The 23,178-nt window shown below is 43.8% G+C and overlaps 2 protein-coding genes across 3 annotated transcripts; both read left to right on the top strand.

Moving 5' to 3' along the window:
- The first annotated feature begins 95 nt into the window (after positions 1-95).
- On the top strand, positions 96-13,545 carry si:ch211-225b11.4 (thyroid adenoma-associated protein homolog). 2 transcript variants are annotated; one of them, XM_034596451.1, is made up of 31 exons: positions 96-289; positions 386-563; positions 647-733; positions 1,444-1,471; positions 1,553-1,701; positions 1,794-1,916; positions 2,007-2,127; positions 2,310-2,455; positions 2,541-2,625; positions 2,701-2,837; positions 3,645-3,842; positions 3,931-4,642; positions 4,939-5,091; positions 5,206-5,315; positions 5,407-5,567; positions 5,653-5,816; positions 5,898-6,062; positions 6,146-6,294; positions 6,884-7,021; positions 7,122-7,226; positions 7,307-7,507; positions 7,594-7,744; positions 8,167-8,419; positions 8,673-8,912; positions 9,037-9,241; positions 9,521-9,709; positions 10,526-10,788; positions 10,887-11,048; positions 11,313-11,579; positions 11,668-11,870; positions 12,214-13,545. In XM_034596451.1, the coding sequence occupies exons 1-31, from the start codon at positions 168-170 to the stop codon at positions 12,459-12,461; spliced, it is 5,613 nt and encodes a 1,870-aa protein (XP_034452342.1). In that variant the 5' UTR covers positions 96-167; the 3' UTR covers positions 12,462-13,545. The 2 variants fall into 2 exon arrangements, with proteins under 2 accessions (XP_034452342.1, XP_034452343.1); XM_034596452.1 differs by lacking the exons at positions 386-563; positions 647-733 and having other exon boundaries at positions 163-289.
- Positions 13,546-15,216: 1,671 nt separating this feature from the next.
- pik3ip1 (phosphoinositide-3-kinase interacting protein 1) lies at positions 15,217-22,214 on the top strand. The gene is made up of 6 exons (XM_034596461.1): positions 15,217-15,550; positions 15,738-15,866; positions 16,359-16,475; positions 18,032-18,220; positions 18,374-18,452; positions 20,475-22,214. Exons 1-6 carry the CDS (start codon positions 15,439-15,441, stop codon positions 20,725-20,727), a joined length of 879 nt encoding a protein of 292 aa, XP_034452352.1. The 5' UTR covers positions 15,217-15,438; the 3' UTR covers positions 20,728-22,214.
- The last annotated feature ends 964 nt before the right edge of the window (positions 22,215-23,178 follow it).

Genomic DNA, 23,178 nt, shown 5'->3' with positions numbered 1-23,178 from the left:
AATTATATATGATCTGTTTTTCTGATCCATGTTAAACCTGCACACTCCGGCCTCTAGGTGGCAGCGTGTCGCTATGATTCCACAGTGACCACCGAGTAAGAGTCATGTGGTCACGTGACCAGCAGCAGTATGAACGTGTCTGACAGCATCTGAAGTTTTATTCAACAATGTTGTCGTGTGAAGATCTGATGCAAAGTCTGCAGGAGTGTGTGATCAGCGGGGATCGAACTCCCGAACATGTCCGTCACACACTCAGGCTCTTCACTGACAAACTGTCTCAATCCTCCAGGTTGGTGAATAGACATCAGGGTGTGTGACAACTTACAGTGACTCTCTCTCTCTGCTCTGTGTGTGTGGTGATGGATAACGGTGCCTTCATGAACAGGAGCGGTGTGAAGAGATGCAAGGAGCGCTGTTTGGAGGAGGCTGCTCAGCTGCTCAGAGCCCCGGAGGCTCAGCTCGGGGGTTTAGAGGAGAGCCACCTCCTGCTCCTGGTCAAACTGCTCCTCTCCATGCAGCTGCAGACGGCCAACATCTCCTCAGCCTGTCGCAAAGTGGACCAGGTCAGTCCCTCTCTGGGCTTCTTCACTGTGCAAGTCTCATTATGAGGTGGGGAGGTCACTCAAACCGCATGTTTGCTTTGCAGATGCTGCAACATCTGGCCAAGGTGGACCACCAACTGGTGTTTAGAGAAACTCGCCACTGTTTGCTCTCCATAGTCCACACTGACCAGGTACAGAGATCAGTCGTTGTCAGGGAATTTGTATACATTTTGATACCTTTTAATTGTATAAAAGATTTAGGTGAAAGGGATTCGTTTGCAGAAATTGAATATAGAATGATGGGCTACTTGTACAGTAACCCAGACTGGACAAACTAAACACCTTTTGGGTTTTTATGACAACTGAAGGCTGCCACAGGTTCTCTTTCATGTTTGGAAGAGGTGGGTGAGGCGAGGGGTATTCAGCATATTTGTACTTGATTGTACATCAAGTTTTTTGGTTTGACCGTTCAAAGTGTATACCTCCACCAAGGCCCAGCAGTCCCTTATAAAATCATTTGGATTTTTATTTGGATTTTATCTGCACCAAATTGCACCCTCTCATAAATATGTCACAATGTTAAAGAAATTGAAAAATCCACAGCGAAATTGAATGGGTTCTTCCTTGGGTCACACCCAACCCCTTCACAAAAGTTTGTGGAGACTGGTTGAGTATGTTTTGCGTTATCCTGCTGACAAACAAACAGACAAAAACATAAATATGAATGCACAAGTGAGGCTCATCGAGTAAATCATTTTATAATAACACCAGTTAGAAGTTCGTCCATCTTTCATCAAACATCTGTGTAGATCACTTTAATTATAATCATATATTATTATTTATATGATATCATATTTGCAAAAAAACACTGCAGATAACTTTGAACTCGTCTTTGTTTCAGATAATGTCCATTGAGGATTTACAGAGAGGTAAGTGCTGGTTAAAGATGATGCATTATTACAGTTCGGGACTCATTTCATATATACGTTTTTTATCAATCTGTTTTTCAGCCTGCATGTTCCTGGAGGACAGCAGTGTTGGTCGTGAGGTTTGGCGAGAGTCGTATCTGTCCTTGCTGAACAAAGTGTCCGAGTTATTTCCTGTTGTATTGCTACAAGAGTCCCTGAGAGATGGACCGCTGTGTTACACTGCTGTGAAGGTACATGCAGAGCAGTGTCCTTCCTCCCTCACATTCATTTAAGACTTTCTGTGTGATCTCTGTTACTGACCTGAGAACTGTGATCTCTGCAGTTGTGCCTGCAGATATTCCAGCTGCTGTCCAGTGAGCTGGCTCCTCTAGTGTGGGAGAAGACACACAGCAGCTCAGCGGTGCAGACGATCCTGCAGGCGCTCGTGGACATTATGCTTGGACAGGTTTCTTATTAACTGACAAGCTCAAAGAACACGTATCAGTTGAGTTATTGCCTTTGTTTTCATCTCATCAGCCAGTGTGGTGTCTTGCAGTGCTGCAACAGGGACATTCGTCTTTTGGCCGGCTCTGCTGTGGCCATGCTGATCAACACAGCACCAGAGAGCAGAGCTGGGGGAGCTGCTGCCTGGAGTCTGCTGCAGGTCTCTGCCTCAGGTAGGTGACCACCAACACTGCTGGACTAATACTTTGAGCTCGTCAAATCTCCATATCGATTTAGTCTTTTTCATCCCATTTCTTTCTCCGTTGTATCAAATACTCAAAAAAGCTATAAGCTACAAATTCAAGAGTGTGAACAGTTTCCTGACAGATGAGCTGTTATTCCTGTTGCTTCTCAGAGCCCTGGCTGCTGACTGTTGGCGCTCTCCAGATACAGTGCACCCTGACAGGAAATGAGGCAGTGGCGAGGCTGGCTGTGAGCAGGGGCCTCCTGACCTGCTGTCGACCTCACATCTTGCTCAGTTCACGCGTGGATGCCACAGAAGTAAATCTACCTGAAGCTCACATCAAAAACACGTTTCACTTTAGTTCTTCTTCCTTTAAGCCCATCATTTCCTTTTTTTCTCCAGATGTGTTTACTGCTGAATGGTTTGTTTCCTCTGGTCTACACTTTGTGTGAGGAGAAGCTGGATTGTCACCACTTTGCCTTCGAAGGTGAGTAATGTCCAGGTCTCATATTCACGTGCTTAACTGCTGATGTCAACCTGCATATCTGACATGTTGTTGCAGTTTTGGCATTGTGGCTGAAGAGGGTTAAAGAATGTCTGGCTGAGATCTGGAGGATGACGGGTGTCTCCCTTCTGCCGGACAACAGCAGCCTGCAGCAACAGCTGGTTCACACCATCTGGACCAATGCAGAAAGCCCAGTGAGTCGAGTTAACATCATTATATTATTGCAAATCAAAAAACGTAAGAATACAAGTATGTACAAGGACATTATTTGACTTTGTAAACTGAGTGGACGACCGAATACTGCAGGGTATTCTATACAGTATGCTGAGAGTTGTTGCTTGACATCGTTCTAATCGGAACCATAGACTGTATATATAGATGGACGACATGACAGGTCACCAAAGGTGAAGCCAAAGTGCCTCAGTTGCCGCCGCCCCCAAAAATATCCAAAGATGGTTTCTGTCATTTGAGGTAGTTTCTATTTATCCAAGTGTTCACATTTAGTAGTTTAGTTTTAATTAGTTATTTGATCATATAAAAACAGAGTGAAACATCATGATTGACAGCTGAGACTCATGATTGGTGGAACGCGTTTATCCCACGAGACTTCGATACCGAGGGTCCATCCCCCGATCGCTACTCCGCTTTCGTATACGGGATATTTGGGCCTACTTTCTGGATAGTAGGAGGAAGTGGAGAAGTGTCCTCCATCTTTATATACAGTCTAGGACCCAAACACATACCATGACTAAATAATCACAATGCAATGTTAGATAAAATAGTTACAATTTTACTCTCAAAAGAAGTATAATATTCATTCCTTGTGTGTAGTTTTGCTCTTTTCTATCATTAAGACATATTCAGTACCACCTACATTAACAGCCATACTCTGAAAGGATCATCCAAGGATCCAGATATTGGTAATGCCACAGAGTGGACCTCATAATAGCTGCTTAATTAATTCGAAGACGTATAAGATATCTGTTACTTTTCTTCGGCAGGTGGAAGGCGTGTCTGAATTCGTCCGCGGTGCCTTCTGTCTGCTGCTGGACGTCTACGAGAAGGACTGTGAACACTTCTGTGACACAAAGAAGATTCTTTATTCTACTTTACTTCAGCGAATAATTGAACTGCCTTGGGAAACAAAAGCCAAATATCATCGCCTTTGTGCCCTGCTGCCATATCTGGGTACTGACACGGTGAGGGTCGAGTGGTATTCCAGTGTTGATGATGTTATTATGTCAGGAGAGGATCATGATGACTTTGCCTGTTTCTTTAATTAATCAGGTGCTGGATCAATATGCTGCAATACCCAATCATCTCCTGAAGTGCCTGTCAGCCAATCACCTCTCACCGTGTGGATCGGAGCTTTACAAGTGTCTGATCCAGCAGCAGAGACGGGAGCTATGTGATGGCTCTGAATCACGCTCCGAGCTTTATCTGGCAGATCAGTGGGCGAGGCGTTGGCGGCCCATCCTTCACGAGGCGATGACTTCTGATGTGCCTCTTCTACAGAACAACAGCTCGTCGCACTTACTCCCCTCCACCTTTCAAGTCTTCCCCTCTGCTGTGGATCATCTACTGGCCGCTCTGGACCCGTTCGCCCCCGGCCACCTCCACGCCTGGGCCTGCGTCATGAGCTCCTACCGAGCCTCGACTGGAGGTTCTCCCTGGGCTCTGCAGGGCAGCTCAACCCTGGAAACCCTCCGGCTGGCTCTAGGATCTGCAGAAGACAAAGTCCGTCTCGCTGCTCTGAACCTCCTGTGCTGCAGCCCAAAGACCAAAGAGACTCCAACCACAGAGGAGATGTCGCTAATGAGGATGTTTATTCCTCAGAACCTGAACTGTGAGTCTTCGCCGTTTCGCCAGCATTTTCAGGCTGGAGTCAAGAGGTTTGTGGTTCGTATCAGAGACAGCTGCTTAGCACGTGTTAGAGGACAAAAGGGCAAGAAGAAAGAAGAGGCCACCCACTCAGAGGATATACTGGAGCAGGGAATAGGTGAGACCATTGATAGCTGATGTTTTTCATCCTTAATGAAATACTGATTTACTATAAACTCTTGAAAACTTTAAACTCAATTTCTGCACTGAGTTTTTCAAGTTTGTGTATTCTCATTCTGATACAAAATAGTTACCCACAGGGAGTACCCACTATTTGTGGAAAAAGACTTGATTAAAGTGACGTATATTGTTTAGATTATTTGCCTTTGTTGCTTTGTTTGTGATGTTACATGTTTCCCGTTCAATCTTTTGTCTAATTTCTGTTCATCAAAATCTTTTTTGTGTGTCATGTAGGGTTTGTGGAATGGCTGGGTCAACTTCCGTACAGTTATCTGGCCCCAGGACACAGTTATCAGAGGAAGAAGACTGTGCTGCTGTTGCTGTCTGTGGTGCTGGAAACCTGCACAGACACCTGGAGCCCAGACAAAAAGAAGGGACAACCTCCAGGTAGGTTTAGCAAACCAGTCACTGGACGAAATATTAAACACTAAAATGTGGTTTCCATGCCAAGCTTCTGTCATATTTCTAATTTTACTACTTCACTTATTCAAATCATTACAGCAAACATTGGGTCTCTTATTGAAAATGCCAGACAAAGAGGACAGTGGGATTTCTTCAGCAGGACCAAGCAGCTGGTGCTTATCAGCTGTTTAGAAGATTCTACCAATGAGGTAGAGCTCCCTTAACTCGCCTCGTATTTCTTTGACATTGCCAAAATAGAAAATCAAAGAACATAGATGATGGATTTCTTTTCTCTTCCAGATCCGGGAGCTCTCAGCTGCGTTACTGTTGAGATTTTTCCCGCCCAGTTTTCCAGACGATATCGCCACAGTGCTGCTCATTCGAACCAAACAGCTCCTGTGCAGTCCTCGGGTGCAGGAGAGTCAGATGGGAGCACTGACGATGAAGCTCCTCCTTCTGAAGTAAGCCCTGCCTCCTACAGCACATGCGTAATGATGTCTGCTTTCAATGCACAGGATCAGCAGTGATCAGTTGTTCTGCCTGTAGATCACAGCAGCAGCCTGAAGATGGCAGACTGAACGGCGACGTTAGTGTCAGCAGTGGAAGTGACTCCTCCTGCATGATGAGGTTCCTGGTGAAGGAGCTGGAGGAGCACTATCTGACAGCTAAGGCTGATATGATTCTTGCTGCCAGAACCAAGCCCATACATGGTGAGAAATAAGATATACAACACTGACGTTTATATAAAGGATGTTACTTGATGTCAATTTCTCATGGATTACTTTCCACAGGTGTTGTTAGTGCCCTACAGAGGTGTTTGGTTGAGGCAGGCAGCAGCGTCCATGACACACTCGACCGCAGTCTGACAGCTGAGCTGCTGGTTCTGCTGGAGAACATCTCCCTGCTGCTGCTGGGCGTTCTGTACGGAGACCAGGAGGCTTGTACCACTGAAAACGGTAATGGAGCAACCTGGAGAAACAACAGTGATTTCTGGATGAAGTGCATCATATTTGACGCTAATCACTCCCTTTTGTCTCAGATGCCCCACCTTCTTTTTGTGAAATGGGAAACGCCATCAGCTCGCTGATAGCCCAAACATCCGAAGGAGGCCAAGTGGATGAAGAGGAGTGTGTCCTGCTGTCTGTAGAGCACAGCCTCGTTCTCACCTGCTGCTGGGTCTCACTCAAGGTAAAACAGAACCAGATGCATAATTTAATATTTAAACATTTGGGAAGACGAGTGCAGTGCCTGTTCTAAACCTGCCTGTTGGCTTGACCTGTGGTAATGCTGGTTTCTGCCTGAAACTGTAAAAGTTACCTGCATTGAGCCACAGAAAGTAAAGACAGAGTGGAGGACTAAGTCCACAGAACCCTGAAGCCGCTGCTGCACAAAGAGCTGTTCAACTGTTTATTCCAAGTTCAGTGAACTCAACTCAGTATGCAGGACACAGAACTGGAGGATCAGTTGTTGTGAAAGGGTTGTTGATGTGAACGACAACATCACTTAGGTTGATGAGTCCCAGCCACCACTGCTACAGAGCACTGGCCAACTGATATTATCAATATTGAACATATCGCATGTCCAAATAGCACCACAGTGCACTTCCATGGACTCTTAACAGTTCGCATGTCAAATTTGAAGCTGATGAGATGAACGGCTCTCAAGATATGTGTTCCACAGACAGAGATTTCTAAAACTATTAGATAGATTTTAACAACGTATTTGCGGCTGGTGCATTTTGTCTAAATATAATTTAATAACATTTTTTTCATATCAGGAAATAGGAATCTTTTTAGGTTTTCTGGTGGAGAAACTTCTCACCGAGTTCAAACCCAGCAAACACCTTCTAGAGAAAGAAGATCTGATCAGAGCATCGAAAGTTTTCAAGAATATTCTTCTCAAATGCCGTCACTGGGTAAGTTTTATGAATCTATTTACTTAGAGGTGTTGAGTTTGAATATCCTCAATTGTTATGTTCCTTTTTCTTTTTTTAAACACACATTTCTTGTTACCAGGGGGCAGTAGAGGGATGCTGTATTGGCTTCACTAAGTTCTGTGCCTCTCTGTTGAGCAGCAGTGACCCAGAGCTCAGAGATATTCCAGCCCACATGTTGAGACAAGTGAGTACAGATACAGACTCATATGACTCGTTTCATTGATAAATGGAGATGCTGGACTTTTCTGGATTCTCTCTTGACAGGGATTGCAGGTCGTGCAGTGTCCTCGCTCTACGTCGGTGACTCGGCGGGCTGCAGGGTTGCCAATGCTCATCCTGTGTGTTGTATCTGCAGAGGAGGCCAGTAAAGCAAGGCCACTGTTAGCCCACAGCATGCAGACCTTGCTGGAGACGGCCAAAACGCCTCTGCCGCAAAACTGGGACCAAACTCTGGACCTGCCACAGGTTTGGAGACACAGTGAATAGTAAGATTGAGGGAATTGGTCTTCATAACCAGACACGGTCCCATTATCGTCCTCTTTCTCTTACAGGTGTGTGCGGTTCACACGCTGCAGGCGCTGGTGCGTGGCTCAGGTCTGGGAGTAGCTGTGCTTCAGTTTGCTCCACCTGTAGCCATCGTGTCACTCACTCTGCTCAGCTCTGCGTGCTGGGCCATGAGGAATGCTGCGCTGCAACTCTACAGTAAGGAACAACACATTAAAGAGCTTTACTCTGAGTCTGCATTTGCAATTTGAAGGGTTGCAGTAGGATTAGGGCTCATTGATCAATCTGTCTAGTATATTCGGGATGATTTGTTTAGTTGTTAAGTCACTAAAATGGCATTTATTTACAAATCTAAATTAACTGATTATAATTCCATGGTTTATCTGACTGATCTAAAACTAAATAATGAATTATTATTTATTCACATGTTCAGTTTATTTTTACTCATTTTTGAAAAACACTGCAACTTTTTAACCTCAAAATAGCCATGTGTGGTCAGTAACAGTGTTGCTTTAAACAATTTGCAGATTTTTGAAATAGTTTCTGTCTTTTTTTAAATCTATTGATCTGCATTGTTCGGTGCCAATTAACACTTCAGTAATTTAAAATCCTGTTTCCAGGTTCTCTGTGCTCACGAATGCTCGGCCAGAGGCCAAGCAGTGAAGAAAGCGGCCCTACCCAGCACTGCATGTCCCCCGCCGCCTTCTTCCTCCACTACCCCGCTCTCCAGCCCTTCCTCCTCGGCGAGCTGAGGGGGGCAGCACAAGACCTGCAGACTCAGCCCAATGAAGCCAAGCTTCACCTCCAACCCTCGCTCTACCCTGTGCTCACGCTGCTCGCTCAACTCCAGCCTGGAGTGCAAGATTCAACAGAGTGATTACTGTTCATTTATCACTAAAGTTTGATCAGGTCAACTACTATACTTTAAAGTCATGGTTTCCCTCCTGTGTGGGTTTTTCTCCAGTCAATGTGAGACCAGTGTTCTCAATAACTTTACCAGTGAAGGAGGAACTGAGCAAAGAAACCAGCTCTCAGTTCAGTAGAATTAACATTAACATGTGTTTTGTCTTCATCTTGTGACTGAAGATGATTAGTTGAAGAAATCTCTGCTTTTCTGTCTTTTCAGAACTTTGTCGGACTTCCTGCCTCCTCTGCTCCAGCTGGCTGCCAGCCCAATTTACAGTGTGAGAGTCATGGCTTCTAAGGCTTTGGTTGCCATGACTCCCCCCTCGGAGTACATGAACATCCTCGTCAAACTGGCAGCTCAACTGCCCGGGCCTCAGGAGCGCTGCTGTCACAACCGGCTCCACGGACAGCTGCTGCAGATCAAAGCTGTTCTAGAGAGAGCTCTGATCCCTGCAGACAGGTGAGACTTAAAGGAGCTGCTCATTCATTCACTCATCACACTCTGAGACTTTTAAAATCCTGTTCATTCATTCATCCATCACCCACGCTCAGACTTTGATGTCCTGCTGTGTTTCTGTTCTCAGTGCTCCTCCTCCCGCTTTGTCCGAGGTGCTGAGTAAAGTGGATGAGTCGCTGTGGCTGGTGACTGAAGCCCAACGCTGCCCCCTAGTGAGAGCGGTCTACCTCGGAGTGGCAGACTCGCTCAGAAGATTCTGCTGTGAGACCTTCCTGTCAAAGATCCGTGACATTCTCATGCACGACCTCCAAACACCCCAAACTGGGCTTCAGGTGTGTTTTACAGTCACATATTATAACAGATCTGTGATTAAAATATGTAAAGGAGAGATGATGTGATGCTTTACATAATGTATTTTACTGCCCATTGTTCTTTCTAAAGGCTGAGCACCCACTGTTTGTTGGCATAGCTACAGCTGTGGTGGTACTGTCAGCAAAGGAATTTGAACCCACGGTGCTTCTATCAAATATGTAACTGATACACCACAGGAGCTCAGGAATACAGTCTTTCTCAACAGTTGAGATAATGGTTTATCTACATCATCTCCACAGGTTGGTCTGTCGTCCTTCCATCAGCGAGCCATCCACTTTCTATGTGCGGATCTGAAGTGGGCGTGCCAAATCTGGAACAGCTTCCCTGCAGCGAGCCCTGATCTGAAGCTCTCTCTGGTTACGTGGGTGGCGGATGGGCAGGGTTCGCAGCAGACCAGTTTGAAAGAGGTGATGCAGAGGGTGTTGCAGGTGAGCCATGATATGTTCCAGAGACTTCGGTGTAAAGAAAACCTGTTTAACAACTTTCAGAATAACAAAGTCCCTAGAGAGCACAATATGAGGAAGCAGAGAAAGACTCAAATCTGATGCAGTGGGAGGCTGAAATCTGATTGGAGATCTGTGTCCCTCTTACATAAATAAGAGTGTAAACTTTTATAAGATAGGGACTGCTGATTATGTGGCCTGGCTATTTATTTAACATCACTTGTTTACCTTTATTACGTCATTTAGTTTGACTAGAGCACATGTCTTTATATATCTAGTTCAATTTATTTTAGTTGTTAGTACTTTTGGGGACACACACTGTACACTGTAATCTTTAAGTAGTGCATGATAAGAGAGATTATCATTTTAACAAGAAAAACAGGTTCTGTTTTGATTTAAACATATGATAGAAAATACAATATACTTGGGCAGATATACATTTTAACATGGTATTTGGGTTATTGGAACTGAACTAATGAAAAACGATCAATCAATCAAACTTCATCTATAAAGCACCTTTCAATTAATTCAAATTTAATTCAAAGTGCGTTACAGGTGATTCACAAAGATGAATTAAAAACATTCAGGTCTAGAGACTAATGCATACCAAAGTAATAAATAATAGAAAAGACAACAATAAAAGAAAGTTCAGATAATTGAAAATATATAATCAACATCAAAATCTTAGTGATAAATGAAATAGTCCATTGTGGTACCCGTGTTGTTGCTGATATCCAGTCAGATGGTATGTTTTGGTATGTAAAAGCACGCGGATCATTTGTCAGTGCTCTGTATCACCAGTCAAACCTGAGGGAGGCATTGTTGAGTCACAGCGTGGAGTACCGCAGGACCTACCTCACCGCCCTGGTGGCAGTGATGGCTTCTGGAGCGGAGTCTTCTTTACCTCAACATCTTCCTCAGTCGGCCTCTCTTCAGGAGCCAGATCTGTCCGAGTGTGTGGATTTGTTGCTCGGGGACCTGGAGGAGCAGCGAGGTGGTCCAGAGTTTCTGTCCCAGGCTCTGTGTGCAGCGAGTCTGCTGCTTCCCCAGCGCTCAGGCTCCAGGTTACCACACGTCTTTTATTACTTCATTACACTGTCACAAACAGGAACACTCCTCCCTGCAGCTCTGACATTATTTTCCCTTCTCTTGTCCACATTAGTCTACAGATATCCACGCTCCAGCGCTGGTGTGGCATCTTGGAATGCCACCGGTGCCCAGACGCCCCTGAGGTGCTCAGGATGGCGTGTGCTGAAGCTCTGTGCGTGGCTGGAGTTTCCCTGATGAGCCACAGCCTGAAAAAACACAGTACTCTCATGATTAGGTATAACTAAAGTCAAATGGTTTTTGATTATGATTTGTATTTTATATTTACCTCCACCTAGATCCAAATAATAATCTGGGTATAGTGAATTAAAATTTAGTAACATAACGGGTGCCATTCTAGTTTAATATGCGATTACAGTGTGTATTTTATATTTTAAGTATTTTTAGAAAATCTATGTAAATAAAATGTATTATATAATTATTATCAAGTGCTAGACTCTGATGGAACAGAAATTCAAAGTGTTGTCTCTTTGTGGTTTAGGTTGATCAACACAGGCCTTTACTTGCTGCAGGACCAAGACCAGCAGGTGAGATTAAAAGCAGCTTGTTTTACCTCCATGCTGCACCATGTGAGAAGGGGAGAGAGCCAGCGGAGAGTGTACATTATGCAGGTGAACCAGGCCGTGCCGCTCCTGCTGGAGCTGCTGCTGGAGGATTGCTCTGATGCTCCCGGCACACTGGAGGTGCTGCTGTGTCACCTGCCTCAGTCTGACCTCAGACGTGTGCTGACAGAGGCCTCAGAGAAGGGGTACGTCGCCGCCTTGCTGCATCAATACACTATAACAAACAGCGATATTGACTGGGTGCTGTTTAACTGTTCTCCCTCTCTTATTCAGGTGTTTCAGTTTGTATGAGCAGGATCAGGCCAACGTGTTTGCTGAACCCTCTGTGATGTCAGCACATGTGCTGCCTCACCTGCTGCAGGTGGCTGTTAAACACTCTGAATCCTCTGCTTTGGCACAGAGCCTGAGTGCCTGGGCAGAGCACAGTGTTGAACAGGTGTCTGACAGCCTTGCAGTGTGCAAAGAGCTCCAGCCAGGTACTGCATCAGCATGTCAGTGTGACTGTGAGAACATGTGTTACTGTATGTTCCTGGTCCAGGGGAAACCTGGACCAGGAACATACAGCTCTTAAACCATTAACAAGTGTAAATCATTTGAAAGGTAATCTATCTCTATTCACAGTTTACATTTAATACTGAATGAAGGCTGGGTCCTTTGTTGGGATGTGGGAAGGAGGACAGAGAGGTTCATGTCAGCTGCAGTTTAAAAGTCCTCTGTTGGGCAATGTTCCAATCCAGAGACAGCAATCTCTGCAAACCAACCAATCACAAATGTTGAATATTTCCTGTGTTACAATGTGATTGTTTATTCTCTCTGCAGCGGAGATATTGACCCCGGCCTGGCTGTCTCTCCTCATGGACCACTGGTTTCACAGCACCCTGTGTAGCCTGTTCACCAGGGCGGCCTTCCTCCTCCGACTGTTGGAAACATGTGATGGTGCACGACGCCTGTGTGATCCTTCGTCCCTGCGTACGAGTTTACAGCAAGTTTTGAGTCTGCTCGGTCAGAACGGTGTCCACTTTCCCTCTGCTCTAACAGCTGCTCTGGCTGGAGAGCGGCCACTGTGACAGAGGGGAGGAGCTGTTTTCGTGCACTCGACGAGCGAAGTCTTTTGGCCGGTGTGGCCCTGGATACAATTACTGTACCTCATGACAGCTACATGTGCAGCTGCAGTCTTGAATGAGTGCTGCAGTTGCTGATGCTGCAGTACACTGGTACTTGGGAGGCTAACTGAGTTATGTAAGAGCTCAGGGGCTGAAGCTACTTGTTTCCATCATCATATCACATACACAGATAAAGGGAACCAATGGGTGTAAAGTGCCATGTGAATGAGGACAACAGTGAAGTAAAACAGTTTTTCCTCATAACCTCAGGAGGTGTGTTTTTTCTTCAATGAGTTTAAAATATTACATTTTCTGCAGCTTTATTCATTTTGAGAATAAAGCTTTTTATGTCGAATTACAGCCTGGCTCTGTCTTTATGATCTCCATCACCCCACACACTATGCTCATTCTTATTCCCAGAGCAGGGCTCCTGTCCTCTGTTGTTGTGAGTTGTTTGCCATGTCTCAGCAGCAGGAGCGAGGCTCAGTCTGACGCAGTGATGTAATGCAACAGCATCTGGAGATATTGGCTGCTCGGTGCCCAGCAGGGGAATAAAGTGGACGCGTTAATGCTCCATTAGAGGCCTTCTGCCTGGATAAGTGTCCACTTTCCAACCACATGAGGGCTGAGGATGATTGACTGGGTCTGATAGAGAGCAGGCGGTTGCTCCGCAACACACCACACACTAGAGCAGTCTGACATCAGCAGATAGCCCACTGCTTGTGTTTGACATGGGAGGCTCTAGGTGTTGGACAAACATGGCAGAGATTATACATGCTACGGTTGATCATATTAGATAATTAACTAAACATACATGGACGTTTTTATTATTGTATCCTCACAATGTAACTTTATGGTTTCATCAGATAATTAAATCCTCAGAATTGTTCCAAACAACAGTAAACCAACAGTATCTGTATTTTTACTGTTTCACATTCCTCAATGTGAACATAAGGTGGATCTATTTCAGCTAATGTTTCCACTGTGTATGCATGAAGCATTGTTCTTATGAGTTATGCAACAGTTATGACATGAAGCTTATTGATGATTCATGGCAGAATGAACACCCGGTGTGCAGGGCTCTGTGAGATGATCATGTGCCTCAGGTGAAGCGACAGGTGGATCCTGTCAAGAACATGACAAACAAGAAGAAGTTAAAATAAGTTCATGTTCAATATTGAAAATTATAGCAAAAAAAGTGACATACATCAATATTTTTGGACAAATCTTGAATCAAATAATTTTACTTAAGCATAAACTATAATTTCACACAATTGTGTGTGTGCACACATTCATACAGACGTGCACCGCGTTGGGCACAAAAGAGTAATTTTACACACTTCATAACTAACATGGTCAAAACTTTTTTATTCTACAAATAGAATCACAGTAAAAATCATGATTGTATTTGTTCAACTGTGCATTTAGATTTTTCTAAAGAATGTTTAACAATATAATTCACTATTGATATTTCATCAGTGCTGTTGTAGGTTGTTTTATTTTTCAAAGCCTTTGCAAATGTGGAAATTCCCAGATAAGTTTACAGGAATTTAACTATTGTGAAAATGTGAATATTGTCGTCAGGTATGTCCCATATGTGGTCGGCTAAACTATACCTGATAAACTCCGTTCTTCAGCTTCTTCACTCAACTGCAGCTGAGTTTGGCTACATATATAATAGTATAGTATAAACATTTAAAAAAAAGTTTGTCAAATTATCAAAGTTTCATGGAGTCACACAAGAGACATCTTCACTGAATCATGTGCTATTAAATCAGGTAGTAGTTAATAGGTATTTATAGAAGTCTATTTCTGCCAGGAAAGGAAAAAAATATGAAATCTGAGTTCTCACAGTAATTGGTTTGCTCCGTCCCAAATGTGTTCACCCTTTAATGGTGTAGTGACCTATGATTTCAGCCAGTGCATGCTGGGAGAGGCTCCAGCCCCCTGTAGCCCTGAATAAGCAGAGTGTGGTGGAGAGTACCAGACCAATGCTGCATGGTTGCTCTGGTAATTCCCTGAAAACTGTGTGAGTCACACGTTGGCTGCCCTCTTTCCCCATCAGCCCACAATGACACAGGGCCTCACTGCTTTCAGCGTACAGCTCCCTGTCAACTCTCTGCTGACCTTTACCAGCCTCTGCAGAGCCCACATCAGACCACCACCACCACCAGCACAGATCAGGCCTCATGGAAGCCTGGGAAACAGGAAGAAAAAAGGGGTTTGGACCAAAGCACCAAGCACTTGGAACCAGATAACGCAGGGGATCATAAACGAAAAAAGTAACGACTCGGTGTGTTTTTAAGTGAAAATGAAAGCAGAGAGCAGGGATATTTACAGACAACCAGAAAACATGGGATAAGTTTGGAAATGTTCAGGGATAAGGAAAAGTAATGAAAAGTTAAGAGGATGAATTATAGAGGAAATTACCTTTTTTAATCTTAAACAAAAATGGGAATGATAATACTTTCATTTTTGTTTTGACTGTACAGAAGGCTGCAGGGTTGTTTTTCAGCTGATGTTCTATCCACCCTGTGTGTGTGTGTGTGTGTGTGTGTGTGTGTGTGCGCGTGCGTGCGTGCGTGCGTGCGTGCGTGTGTGTGTGTGTGTGTGTGTGTGTGTGTGTGTATGTGTGTGTGTATGTGTGTGTGTGCGTGCGTGTGCGTGTGCGCGCGCGAGGGAGTTTGTGTGGGTGTGTGTGAACCTGGTGAGTCTTTAGGACCTTGAGGTCTGTGCAGCAGCAGCTCCTCCTCCCACTGAGGCTGTTTATGAAGAAAGCTGAGCTGCTCTGGCAAAAACAAGGGCTGCGACTCCAGAGGAGAGGAGCAGTGTGTCTGAAGCCCATTCAGCACAGGCTCTTCAGCCATTTTGCTCAGCCCCTGTGCGTTTTCTTTTCATTTCACTCTTCGGTTCTGACAGAGAGGGAGCTCCTTGACGCAGCATGGTGTCGGTCGGTTCAGCTCGCCAGCTCCGCAGAGTGCTCCTGCCTCTGCACGTTGTTTTCCTCAGCGTGTGGATGGTGGAGAGCAGTGCCTCAAATGGAGACATAAAAGGTAAAATCATAAATTTGTATGCATTTGATTCCTCATAAATACATAAGTTATGCTGTTTACTTCAAATTACATGCATCACAACAATATTTTGGAATTTCTATTATTGACTTTTCTTTTTTCTGATTGCACAATACCTCCTGTTCATGTGTTATGTGGCCACATGATATTTTGTTGCTGTTGTTGTCAGAATGCATCAGATCCAATGGTGTGGAGTACAGAGGAGAGCAGCTGAGCTCCTCCTCAGGTCTGACCTGTCTCAACTGGACCAGCACTGACAGAGACTATGATGTTCAGGTCCATCCGGATTCACTCACAGGTAAAATACTTCTGCTCTCTTTTTCTTTAAAGTTCGGGCCACTGAATATCTTATGAGATAATGAAGGGTAAAATTGTGATTGTTTTCTCTGTTCTTTTGGCATCGCGGTGAAAACAGGAAATGGGGGATTTAAATTTTTAAATGTCCCTGAGGTTGATGAAGAGAAACTCCAAACACATTTGAGGGGGTCGTTTGTAATAATGCACGTTGACACAGAGGGATGATTTTTACAGCACACACTGATTTGTATGTTTACAGGTATTAATAACAGCCCCTTTTATAGAGCAGCTGCTGTTTCCTGTCTTTGTGCTCATGGCCGCCTGTTCATTGTGGTGTGATGAAGTAGTGTTAATGATTAATGAATCCAGTGGTTTACTCCACAAACAGCAGGGACAGACAGACAGGCAGACGGAGACAGGCCGGCAGTGTTTCCATGAGGCATCAGTGACAGACAGACATGTTGTTTCTTTTTGTTTATCGTCCCTCCTGTAGGTGTTGGAGATCACAATTACTGCAGAAACCCAGACTCCTCTCCGAGGCCCTGGTGCTACATCGTGAGCCCAGACGGGACAATCCAGAGACAGTCCTGTGCAATTGAGACATGCAAAGGTTGGTCAACACTGCACGTAACAGTATTCATTATCATTTGTCACAGTCGTAGAGAAACTTCAGCTGCAAAAGTCAAACTGGGTTAAGATAAATATGCATGTTCCAAAACAACAAAACTCCCAGAATGCTCTGGAAGTTTTTTTTTAGACAGCATTCTCTCGACGCTGCTGGCAGCTTCCTTTCCTTCCCTGTAGAGCTCTCATTGTTTTTTAAAAAGTGGGCTGCGCTCTGGAAAAATAATGAGGTGACATTTTTGTAGCTATGCAAATGTCCTAATTGCTCGACAGAAAATAGAGCCCTCGATTCTGAGAGAGGATGCAGCCAAGTTTGGATCTTTGATGGGCCCAAAAAAACTTTAAACAAAGTTTCCTCTTGTCTTTTTCCCACAAATGAACCATGTGCAATTCATCAATAAAGAGTTGGATTACTGACATTTTCCTTTTCCCAGTTGAGAGTATTAGTCTGCAGTAGGTCAGTTGGTCCGTTTTAAGCTTATAGGAGAAGCCTTGCACACTTTGCTCCTTGTTTCCTCTTTGTTTCCCAAGTCTCACAACAACAAAGCCCTGCAGTCACATGTCAGAATGTTCACTTTCTAGACAGACGCTGACCACGCCCTGAAACGGAGCTCATTGGCGGAGACGAAATGTCTTCCCATGGCGACAGCAGCTAACTGGCTGTTTGAATTTATGACTCCGTGCAGTTAAACTCCAGCCGAGCGGGTAAACAACAACCTGTAGGAAGGAAATGGAAAAAGAAAAAACAAAACAGTTAAAGAGCAGACGTGAGACATCTGCAGCTGAGCCCTGCTGTCTTCTGAGAGAGGCGAGCGTACAGAGCCTGTATGTGTGCGGCACATATGATAGAAGCAATTCGAGCGCAGATACTCTACTAACTGATTAATGTCCCAACAACTTACTGAGAGCAGCGTCAGGGCGCTCGTCCTGCGTCTGAGGAGGTTTCTGTGTCAGTACTAATGGCATTGAACCCACAGTAATTGGAAACCACAAGGTCAACATGATGCATCTCTATTAAAGTCAAATGAGACAAGGTTTACTGTTTTCTAATTATATTAAGTGTCACCACACACACAACAGTAATATATCACAAAAGAAAAGGGCAGATAAAGATAAATCACATTAAGTAGATGAATGAAAACTTCCACTGTTATCTAATAATGTTTGAGGGTTGAACTGTTTGTATTCATACTTTATATTATTTTAATGTGCTCCAGTTGGCATTCAAGGGAAATCTGTGAGATTTGATTATAGATATGGATAAAATCTGTCATAACATATGGATAAAATCTGTTGATTAACACTTTATCGACAAATTGACTTGAAATAAACAACCTTTATGTCTAATTCAACAAATGTAATCACAGACCAATAAAGACACTTCATTTTATTCATATAAGAAATTATATAAAAAGCCATAAAGTTAATTGCTTTGCAATGTAACCCACATTGGTCTTATACACCGCACAACTATGCAGCTCAGATTTTATAGAAAGAGATGAAAAGTCATTTAACACCAGCATTGTTTTATTGTGTCTTTAGAACAAGCCTCTACTGAGCCAGCAGAGGCCGAATCCCCCGACCCGACAGGAAGCGCCCCCCCCACAGAGAGCTTTCAGCCGGCCAAGTCAGGAGCTTCTCAGGGAGAAGTCGCTGCTGTGAAGCCAGTGATTGGAATCATCCAGCGAGTGCACACAGCACCCAAAAAAAAAAAGGACCTCGGCACAACTGGTATGTTGTAGCTATTTCTCTGACAGCATATATGATATTATTTGTGGTACACACTATCCTGCTGTTTGACTTATTGTAGTTTTAAGTCAAAATATCTCTTGTGATGCACTTGTAGGTTCAGTTTTTAACCTTTTATGTTCTTTTGTTTTCCAGGCTACGTCCTGGGCATACTCATGATGGCGATTATAATCATCCTTGGAGTAGGCATCACAGTTGGCTACTTCTACAAGAGGTCAGTATCTAAACCCCACCAAGATTATTTTGTCATTATCAGTTTGGGTCAGAGGAGCCAGTGTGGAGCATTTATCTCGTTTCCAAGGTTGTCATTATCGTGAACATGCAGACATCTTGTGTTTCTGTTTCCATCAGCACATGTTGTGTTGTTAGTAGTTTTGAGATGTCGTTCATATCCCACAACAATGCTCTCTGTTTTTCCAGTTGGATGTAATGCAGCCATTTTTTAATGCCTTCAGCACAACAACCACAACAGAACACCGGCAGGAAATGAAATGCCTGCGGTCTATTTTGAGCGTTTTAGAAAGAGAAGAGATTGTGGAGGAAGACTTGGATTGGACGGAAAAGCCCCCCCACACAATTGCTGCTGTCATGTAATGCGTATAATGACGGCCCTGTGTTGTAAAAGAGGGGAGGACTCTGATTCCTTTTTGGCACTTCACAAAATGCCCGAACAGTTCTGTGATACGCCGTCAGATCTGATTAGCCGTGCCCCTGTCTTTATTTTCTATTTTTAGATGGAGATTATTAATAAGGAGTAGCAGGATGTTATGTCATAGGGTTCATACCTGCGCCCAGCCCTGTGACATCACCCTCAGTAATGTGATACTGTAGATGCATGCGTGACCATAATCTTGGTAATTCAAACGCCCTCCACTGGCCAGGAGTGGTCGTAAAACTACTATATTCCTCCTTGAATATAAATCACTCTATGAACTCTGTAAACCAACCAGTAGGTGTAGGCAACATATCGCAGGGAACCCTAATCCCCTGCAGGCGTCCCCTCCATCTGAGCATGTGTGACCGGTGGTGTCTATCGTTGTGATTCGATGAAAAGGGCCGGACTATGAATATCTTCAAATATCAAGTACCTCTCGTACAACAGCAAAAAAGGGAAAGACACCTTTTTAAGGATGGGTCCTCCAAAAGTGAACGTAGGGGTAACGAAAACTAAAACATACCACGATTGACTATGGAGGCCTTTACATGTCATCATTAAATATTACAAATTTACAACTCTTTTACGTATACAACTGCTGTATAATGTGTATTTTTACACATGTAGAACACTGAAAAGCCAGAGGCTCTGGAGTATTTTCCCCCTGATTTCATCTCCCTTTAACTCATCACTGAGACTGGAAATGGCGAACTGTAGTCCTGTAGCTCCAGGAAGTTTCTGGTTCTGGCCACGAACTAAATAATGTAAAACGTTAAGTCATCAGGATACGAGGAAGGAGAAAACTTTTGTGGGAAACATGAAAAAGATTTAAAACAACACCAAGAACAGTTTGAGCTGAAATGGACCTGTAACCCTTTTCGGTCAAGGATATACAGAACATTTTCCTGTGTTGGCTCCGGATCAGTCGAAAAGGCTTCATGCTGCCTCCCATCACTGTGTTGCCTTGGAGCAGATAACTCCCTGTTCCCTTTCACCATCTGTCCCTCGACTTTGTCACAGACCAGGCTCTTGTTATAACAGACTCTGCTATCTACATGTACTACAGCTATCAGGAGCTCCTTATCATGAATATTTGGCGTGGGTGTCTCCAAAACAGAGCTGTGCATAGTATCGGCTACAAGGCTACGCAAGGCATCACTATAATCACTGTTTTTATTTTACTACTATCAAATACATTTTCACACTGATTTCTTCATGACAGCTTTTATGTTTAGCTCCGAAATAATGAAAGAATAAAGTATTACTTCATTAACAGGCGCACAACTTTGCTAGTATTGAACTCATAATTTTGAATGCCATTCAGCCCTACAGACTGTTTTGGCTTCTTTCAGCTAATTGTTTTAGTTTTCCACAACTTTCATTCACCCCTCTCAGCTGTTTCTGGAGGGAAATCTCAGATATACACCACATTAACTTTAAATAGCAGACACAGTTAGCTACTTTCTTGTAGTAGCACCTTTCAAGCCGGACATTTCCTTGGTGGAGACCAAAAGAGAGTTAAAATGTGATGATACGTGTTTTGTTCACAGCCTGTTTCCTCTGTTGTGTGTTGTTGTGTAGGGGTCGCGACATAAAGAAACAGCATGACCAGCGGGTGTATGAGCGCGAGATGCAGAGGATCAACCTGCCCCTGGCAGCGTTCTCCAACCCCACCTGTGAGCTGGTAGACGAGAACACCATCGTGATCACAGCCGAGCACGAGACCACCCCAGTCCTGGAGGGTTTGGAGGGCATGGAGGGCATGGAGGGCATGGAGGGCATGGAGGGCGGTGACCCCCTCATGGGCCAGCAAGCCGTTACCCCTGGAGCCTGAGGAGGAGTGCAGTCATCAAACGGGACTGTGATATGTAATTTTGGACCAAAACACTCCCATCTCCCAGTTTCTCCTTTTCTGCCTCTCTGAGTAACTTCTGCTTCTTAAAAAAGGAGGAAGGGAGCAGTCTTTGCTCCAAAGACTTTAAACTGAATGCTGTGTCCTTTGTGTCCTTTTCCCTTTGGGTTTTATTCAAGAGAAGCTGACACACCATGGACACTATTTTAACAACTAGGAGCCATCAAGGTCCATCTGTTGTTAATGAAAAGGTCTTTAATATTCATATTTGATACATTTGATGGCCAAGAAGAGAAGGTCATGGGCTGCCCCCTTAAACAACAGTATGAATAGTGAGGATAATATGTAGTCCAATGGACGTTGATGAGTGTTACTAATGGTGTATAAGGTTTTTTATTCCATATGGAGATTGTGCTCTCCGTGGTAAGCGTGGTTACATGGGGAATATGAAGTTGATTTCCATATGTGTTGACCCACTGGCTGTGTTGGCGAAATGTGTTAAGACTGGTTTGTTTTCGGGACACACTGGTGACAAGTATCCAAAAATACTCCTCGTCTGAGCGCGATGAGGGATCATGAGGTAAAACAGGCCCACGCAAGACAGGGGAAGGCCTTCAGCTCAAATTGCCTTAGCATGATACTTCTGAATGTATTGGCCTATGTTTGCCCTGGTTATTGTTTTTTTTCTCTTTTTGTACTTGACTGACAGGCCAATGGTGTTATAAAGCATGACATAGACATTGGCAGACATGAAAGAGGACTTGCCCTTTTCTTCCACAGGTTAAGGAGTGACAGGAAACACAGAGTGCTCTCAGGAAGCATGAGAGGCCGTAGTTAGTCCTAAGGACAAAATAGCACTGCCAAAAACGCAGAATAGACGCAATCAGACAAGGAAAAAGCCTAAAATACTGTCTTTGCAGAGCAGGACTGTGCACGTGTGTGTGTGTGTGTGTGTGCGCATGTATGTATGAGTGAGTGTGTGTTGAAGTTCTGAAGAAGCCTGGTGCCTAGATTAGATTCTGACATTTGAGTTATGCACTTGATGCTTCAGGGTAGAGACAGGGATGGAGTAGAATAGAAAAAAGTCCAAAGTTCGGTGGTGTTCATTGAGAAAGGATGAATGCATGTCCATGTTTACCTGCATGTTTGTAAAAATAACATTTTTAGAGCAATCCTGCCTGAAAACAGAAATCATCGTATGTTTGTTGATGCACAAGATACACTGTTACTCCCCAGGTTGTTTTATCACTCCTGATGATCTTTGCTGTGTGATTATTGCTGGAACTCCATCATCACTGTTTATCTTTGGTTAGTGCTCCTCCATTATGGTCACTGTCTGTGAGCTGGCTGATGTTATTTTTCTTCTTCATACATGCAATGGCTCACAATGCAGCGTTTGGATTTAGTACTTGTATTTGTATGGATGCAGAATCTCACTGCCGAGACTGAAATAAAACATCAAACACACATTGTGGAGTGATGTTATCTGTATATTTAAAACAATAAGAGGTCGATGGACCCCATGAACCCCGCTAGATCAACATAACACATCAGGACTGCTCGGGCTGTAGAAAGTCTCCTGGTACTCTAAGGTTTGCTCACAGTAGGGACTTTTGTTTCCACCGGCTCCCTCTGTTGGCAGCTCTTAAATAATACACTTCGGTCATTGCCAGAGAAAGCAGGTTAAAGGTTTGTAAGATTTAGGTGAAAGGGATCTATTGGCAGAAATTGAATATAAAATAATCCCAGTGATGTTTTTAATAGTTTGTTTCATCTAAATTGTATGAATTGTTTTTTTTTACCCTAGAATGGGACGTTTATATTTAAACATGCCATGTTTTTGACAGTAGCCATGACTGGACAAACTAAACACTGCCACAGGTTCTCTCTCATGTTTGGAAGGAGAGGGTGAGGTGAGGGGTATTTAGCTGCAACATGCAACTTCACCACTAGATGTCACAAAATCCTACACACTGAACCTTTAAGAAGAAGTGGAGCAAAGAGATCTGAGGAGGCCTCTGAAGACGCAACACAACTAAGAAAAACTAAAGAAACAAATCAACCTTGGATCTCTGGATTTCAGACTTTAAAGACCCCAAGACCTCATTTGACTATTGACCATTTTCTGCTGAGGTTCTAAAAGAAAAGATATAGACTACGGTCAATGAGAGAATCTCCTTCAAGGTTACAGGTGACTTACAATTTAATATTTTGTCATTACACTTATTTATCATTTGTCAAAAATACAAGTATTTATCTATTAATTTGTCAGAATCAGAACTGGGTCATTAATGAATCAATCAATTGAAAATATGATCATTTCAGTTGGTCCTGTGAACTCTTGAATGTCAGATGCCTGCAGTGTACTTTTTAATGTTAACACAGATCCAAAAATTATTTAACAGTGGTCGTTTTGACAGAAGATGATTCTTC

The sequence above is a fragment of the Hippoglossus hippoglossus genome, chromosome 9, assembly GCF_009819705.1.
Source record: "Hippoglossus hippoglossus isolate fHipHip1 chromosome 9, fHipHip1.pri, whole genome shotgun sequence".
Lineage (NCBI taxonomy): Eukaryota > Metazoa > Chordata > Actinopteri > Pleuronectiformes > Pleuronectidae > Hippoglossus > Hippoglossus hippoglossus.
The sequence above is the reverse complement of the archived record's forward strand: the minus strand, read 5'-3'. Positions and strand labels throughout refer to the sequence as shown.

What these genes read in the sequence shown, in the direction of transcription:
- pik3ip1 (XM_034596461.1), top strand. Translation starts at nt 15,439, where the DNA reads ATGGTGTCGGTCGGTTCAGCTCGCCAGCTCCGCAGAGTGCTCCTGCCT. An exon ending in TGCAATTGAGACATGCAAAG is followed by an intron (nt 16,476 to 18,031) that starts GTTGGTCAACAC and finishes TTGTGTCTTTAG; the next exon opens with AACAAGCCTCTACTGAGCCA. An exon ending in AAAGGACCTCGGCACAACTG is followed by an intron (nt 18,221 to 18,373) that starts GTATGTTGTAGC and finishes TTTGTTTTCCAG; the next exon opens with GCTACGTCCTGGGCATACTC.
- si:ch211-225b11.4 (XM_034596451.1), top strand. Translation starts at nt 168, where the DNA reads ATGTTGTCGTGTGAAGATCTGATGCAAAGTCTGCAGGAGTGTGTGATC. An exon ending in TAGAAGATTCTACCAATGAG is followed by an intron (nt 5,316 to 5,406) that starts GTAGAGCTCCCT and finishes TTTCTCTTCCAG; the next exon opens with ATCCGGGAGCTCTCAGCTGC. An exon ending in TGATGCAGAGGGTGTTGCAG is followed by an intron (nt 9,710 to 10,525) that starts GTGAGCCATGAT and finishes CTGTATCACCAG; the next exon opens with TCAAACCTGAGGGAGGCATT.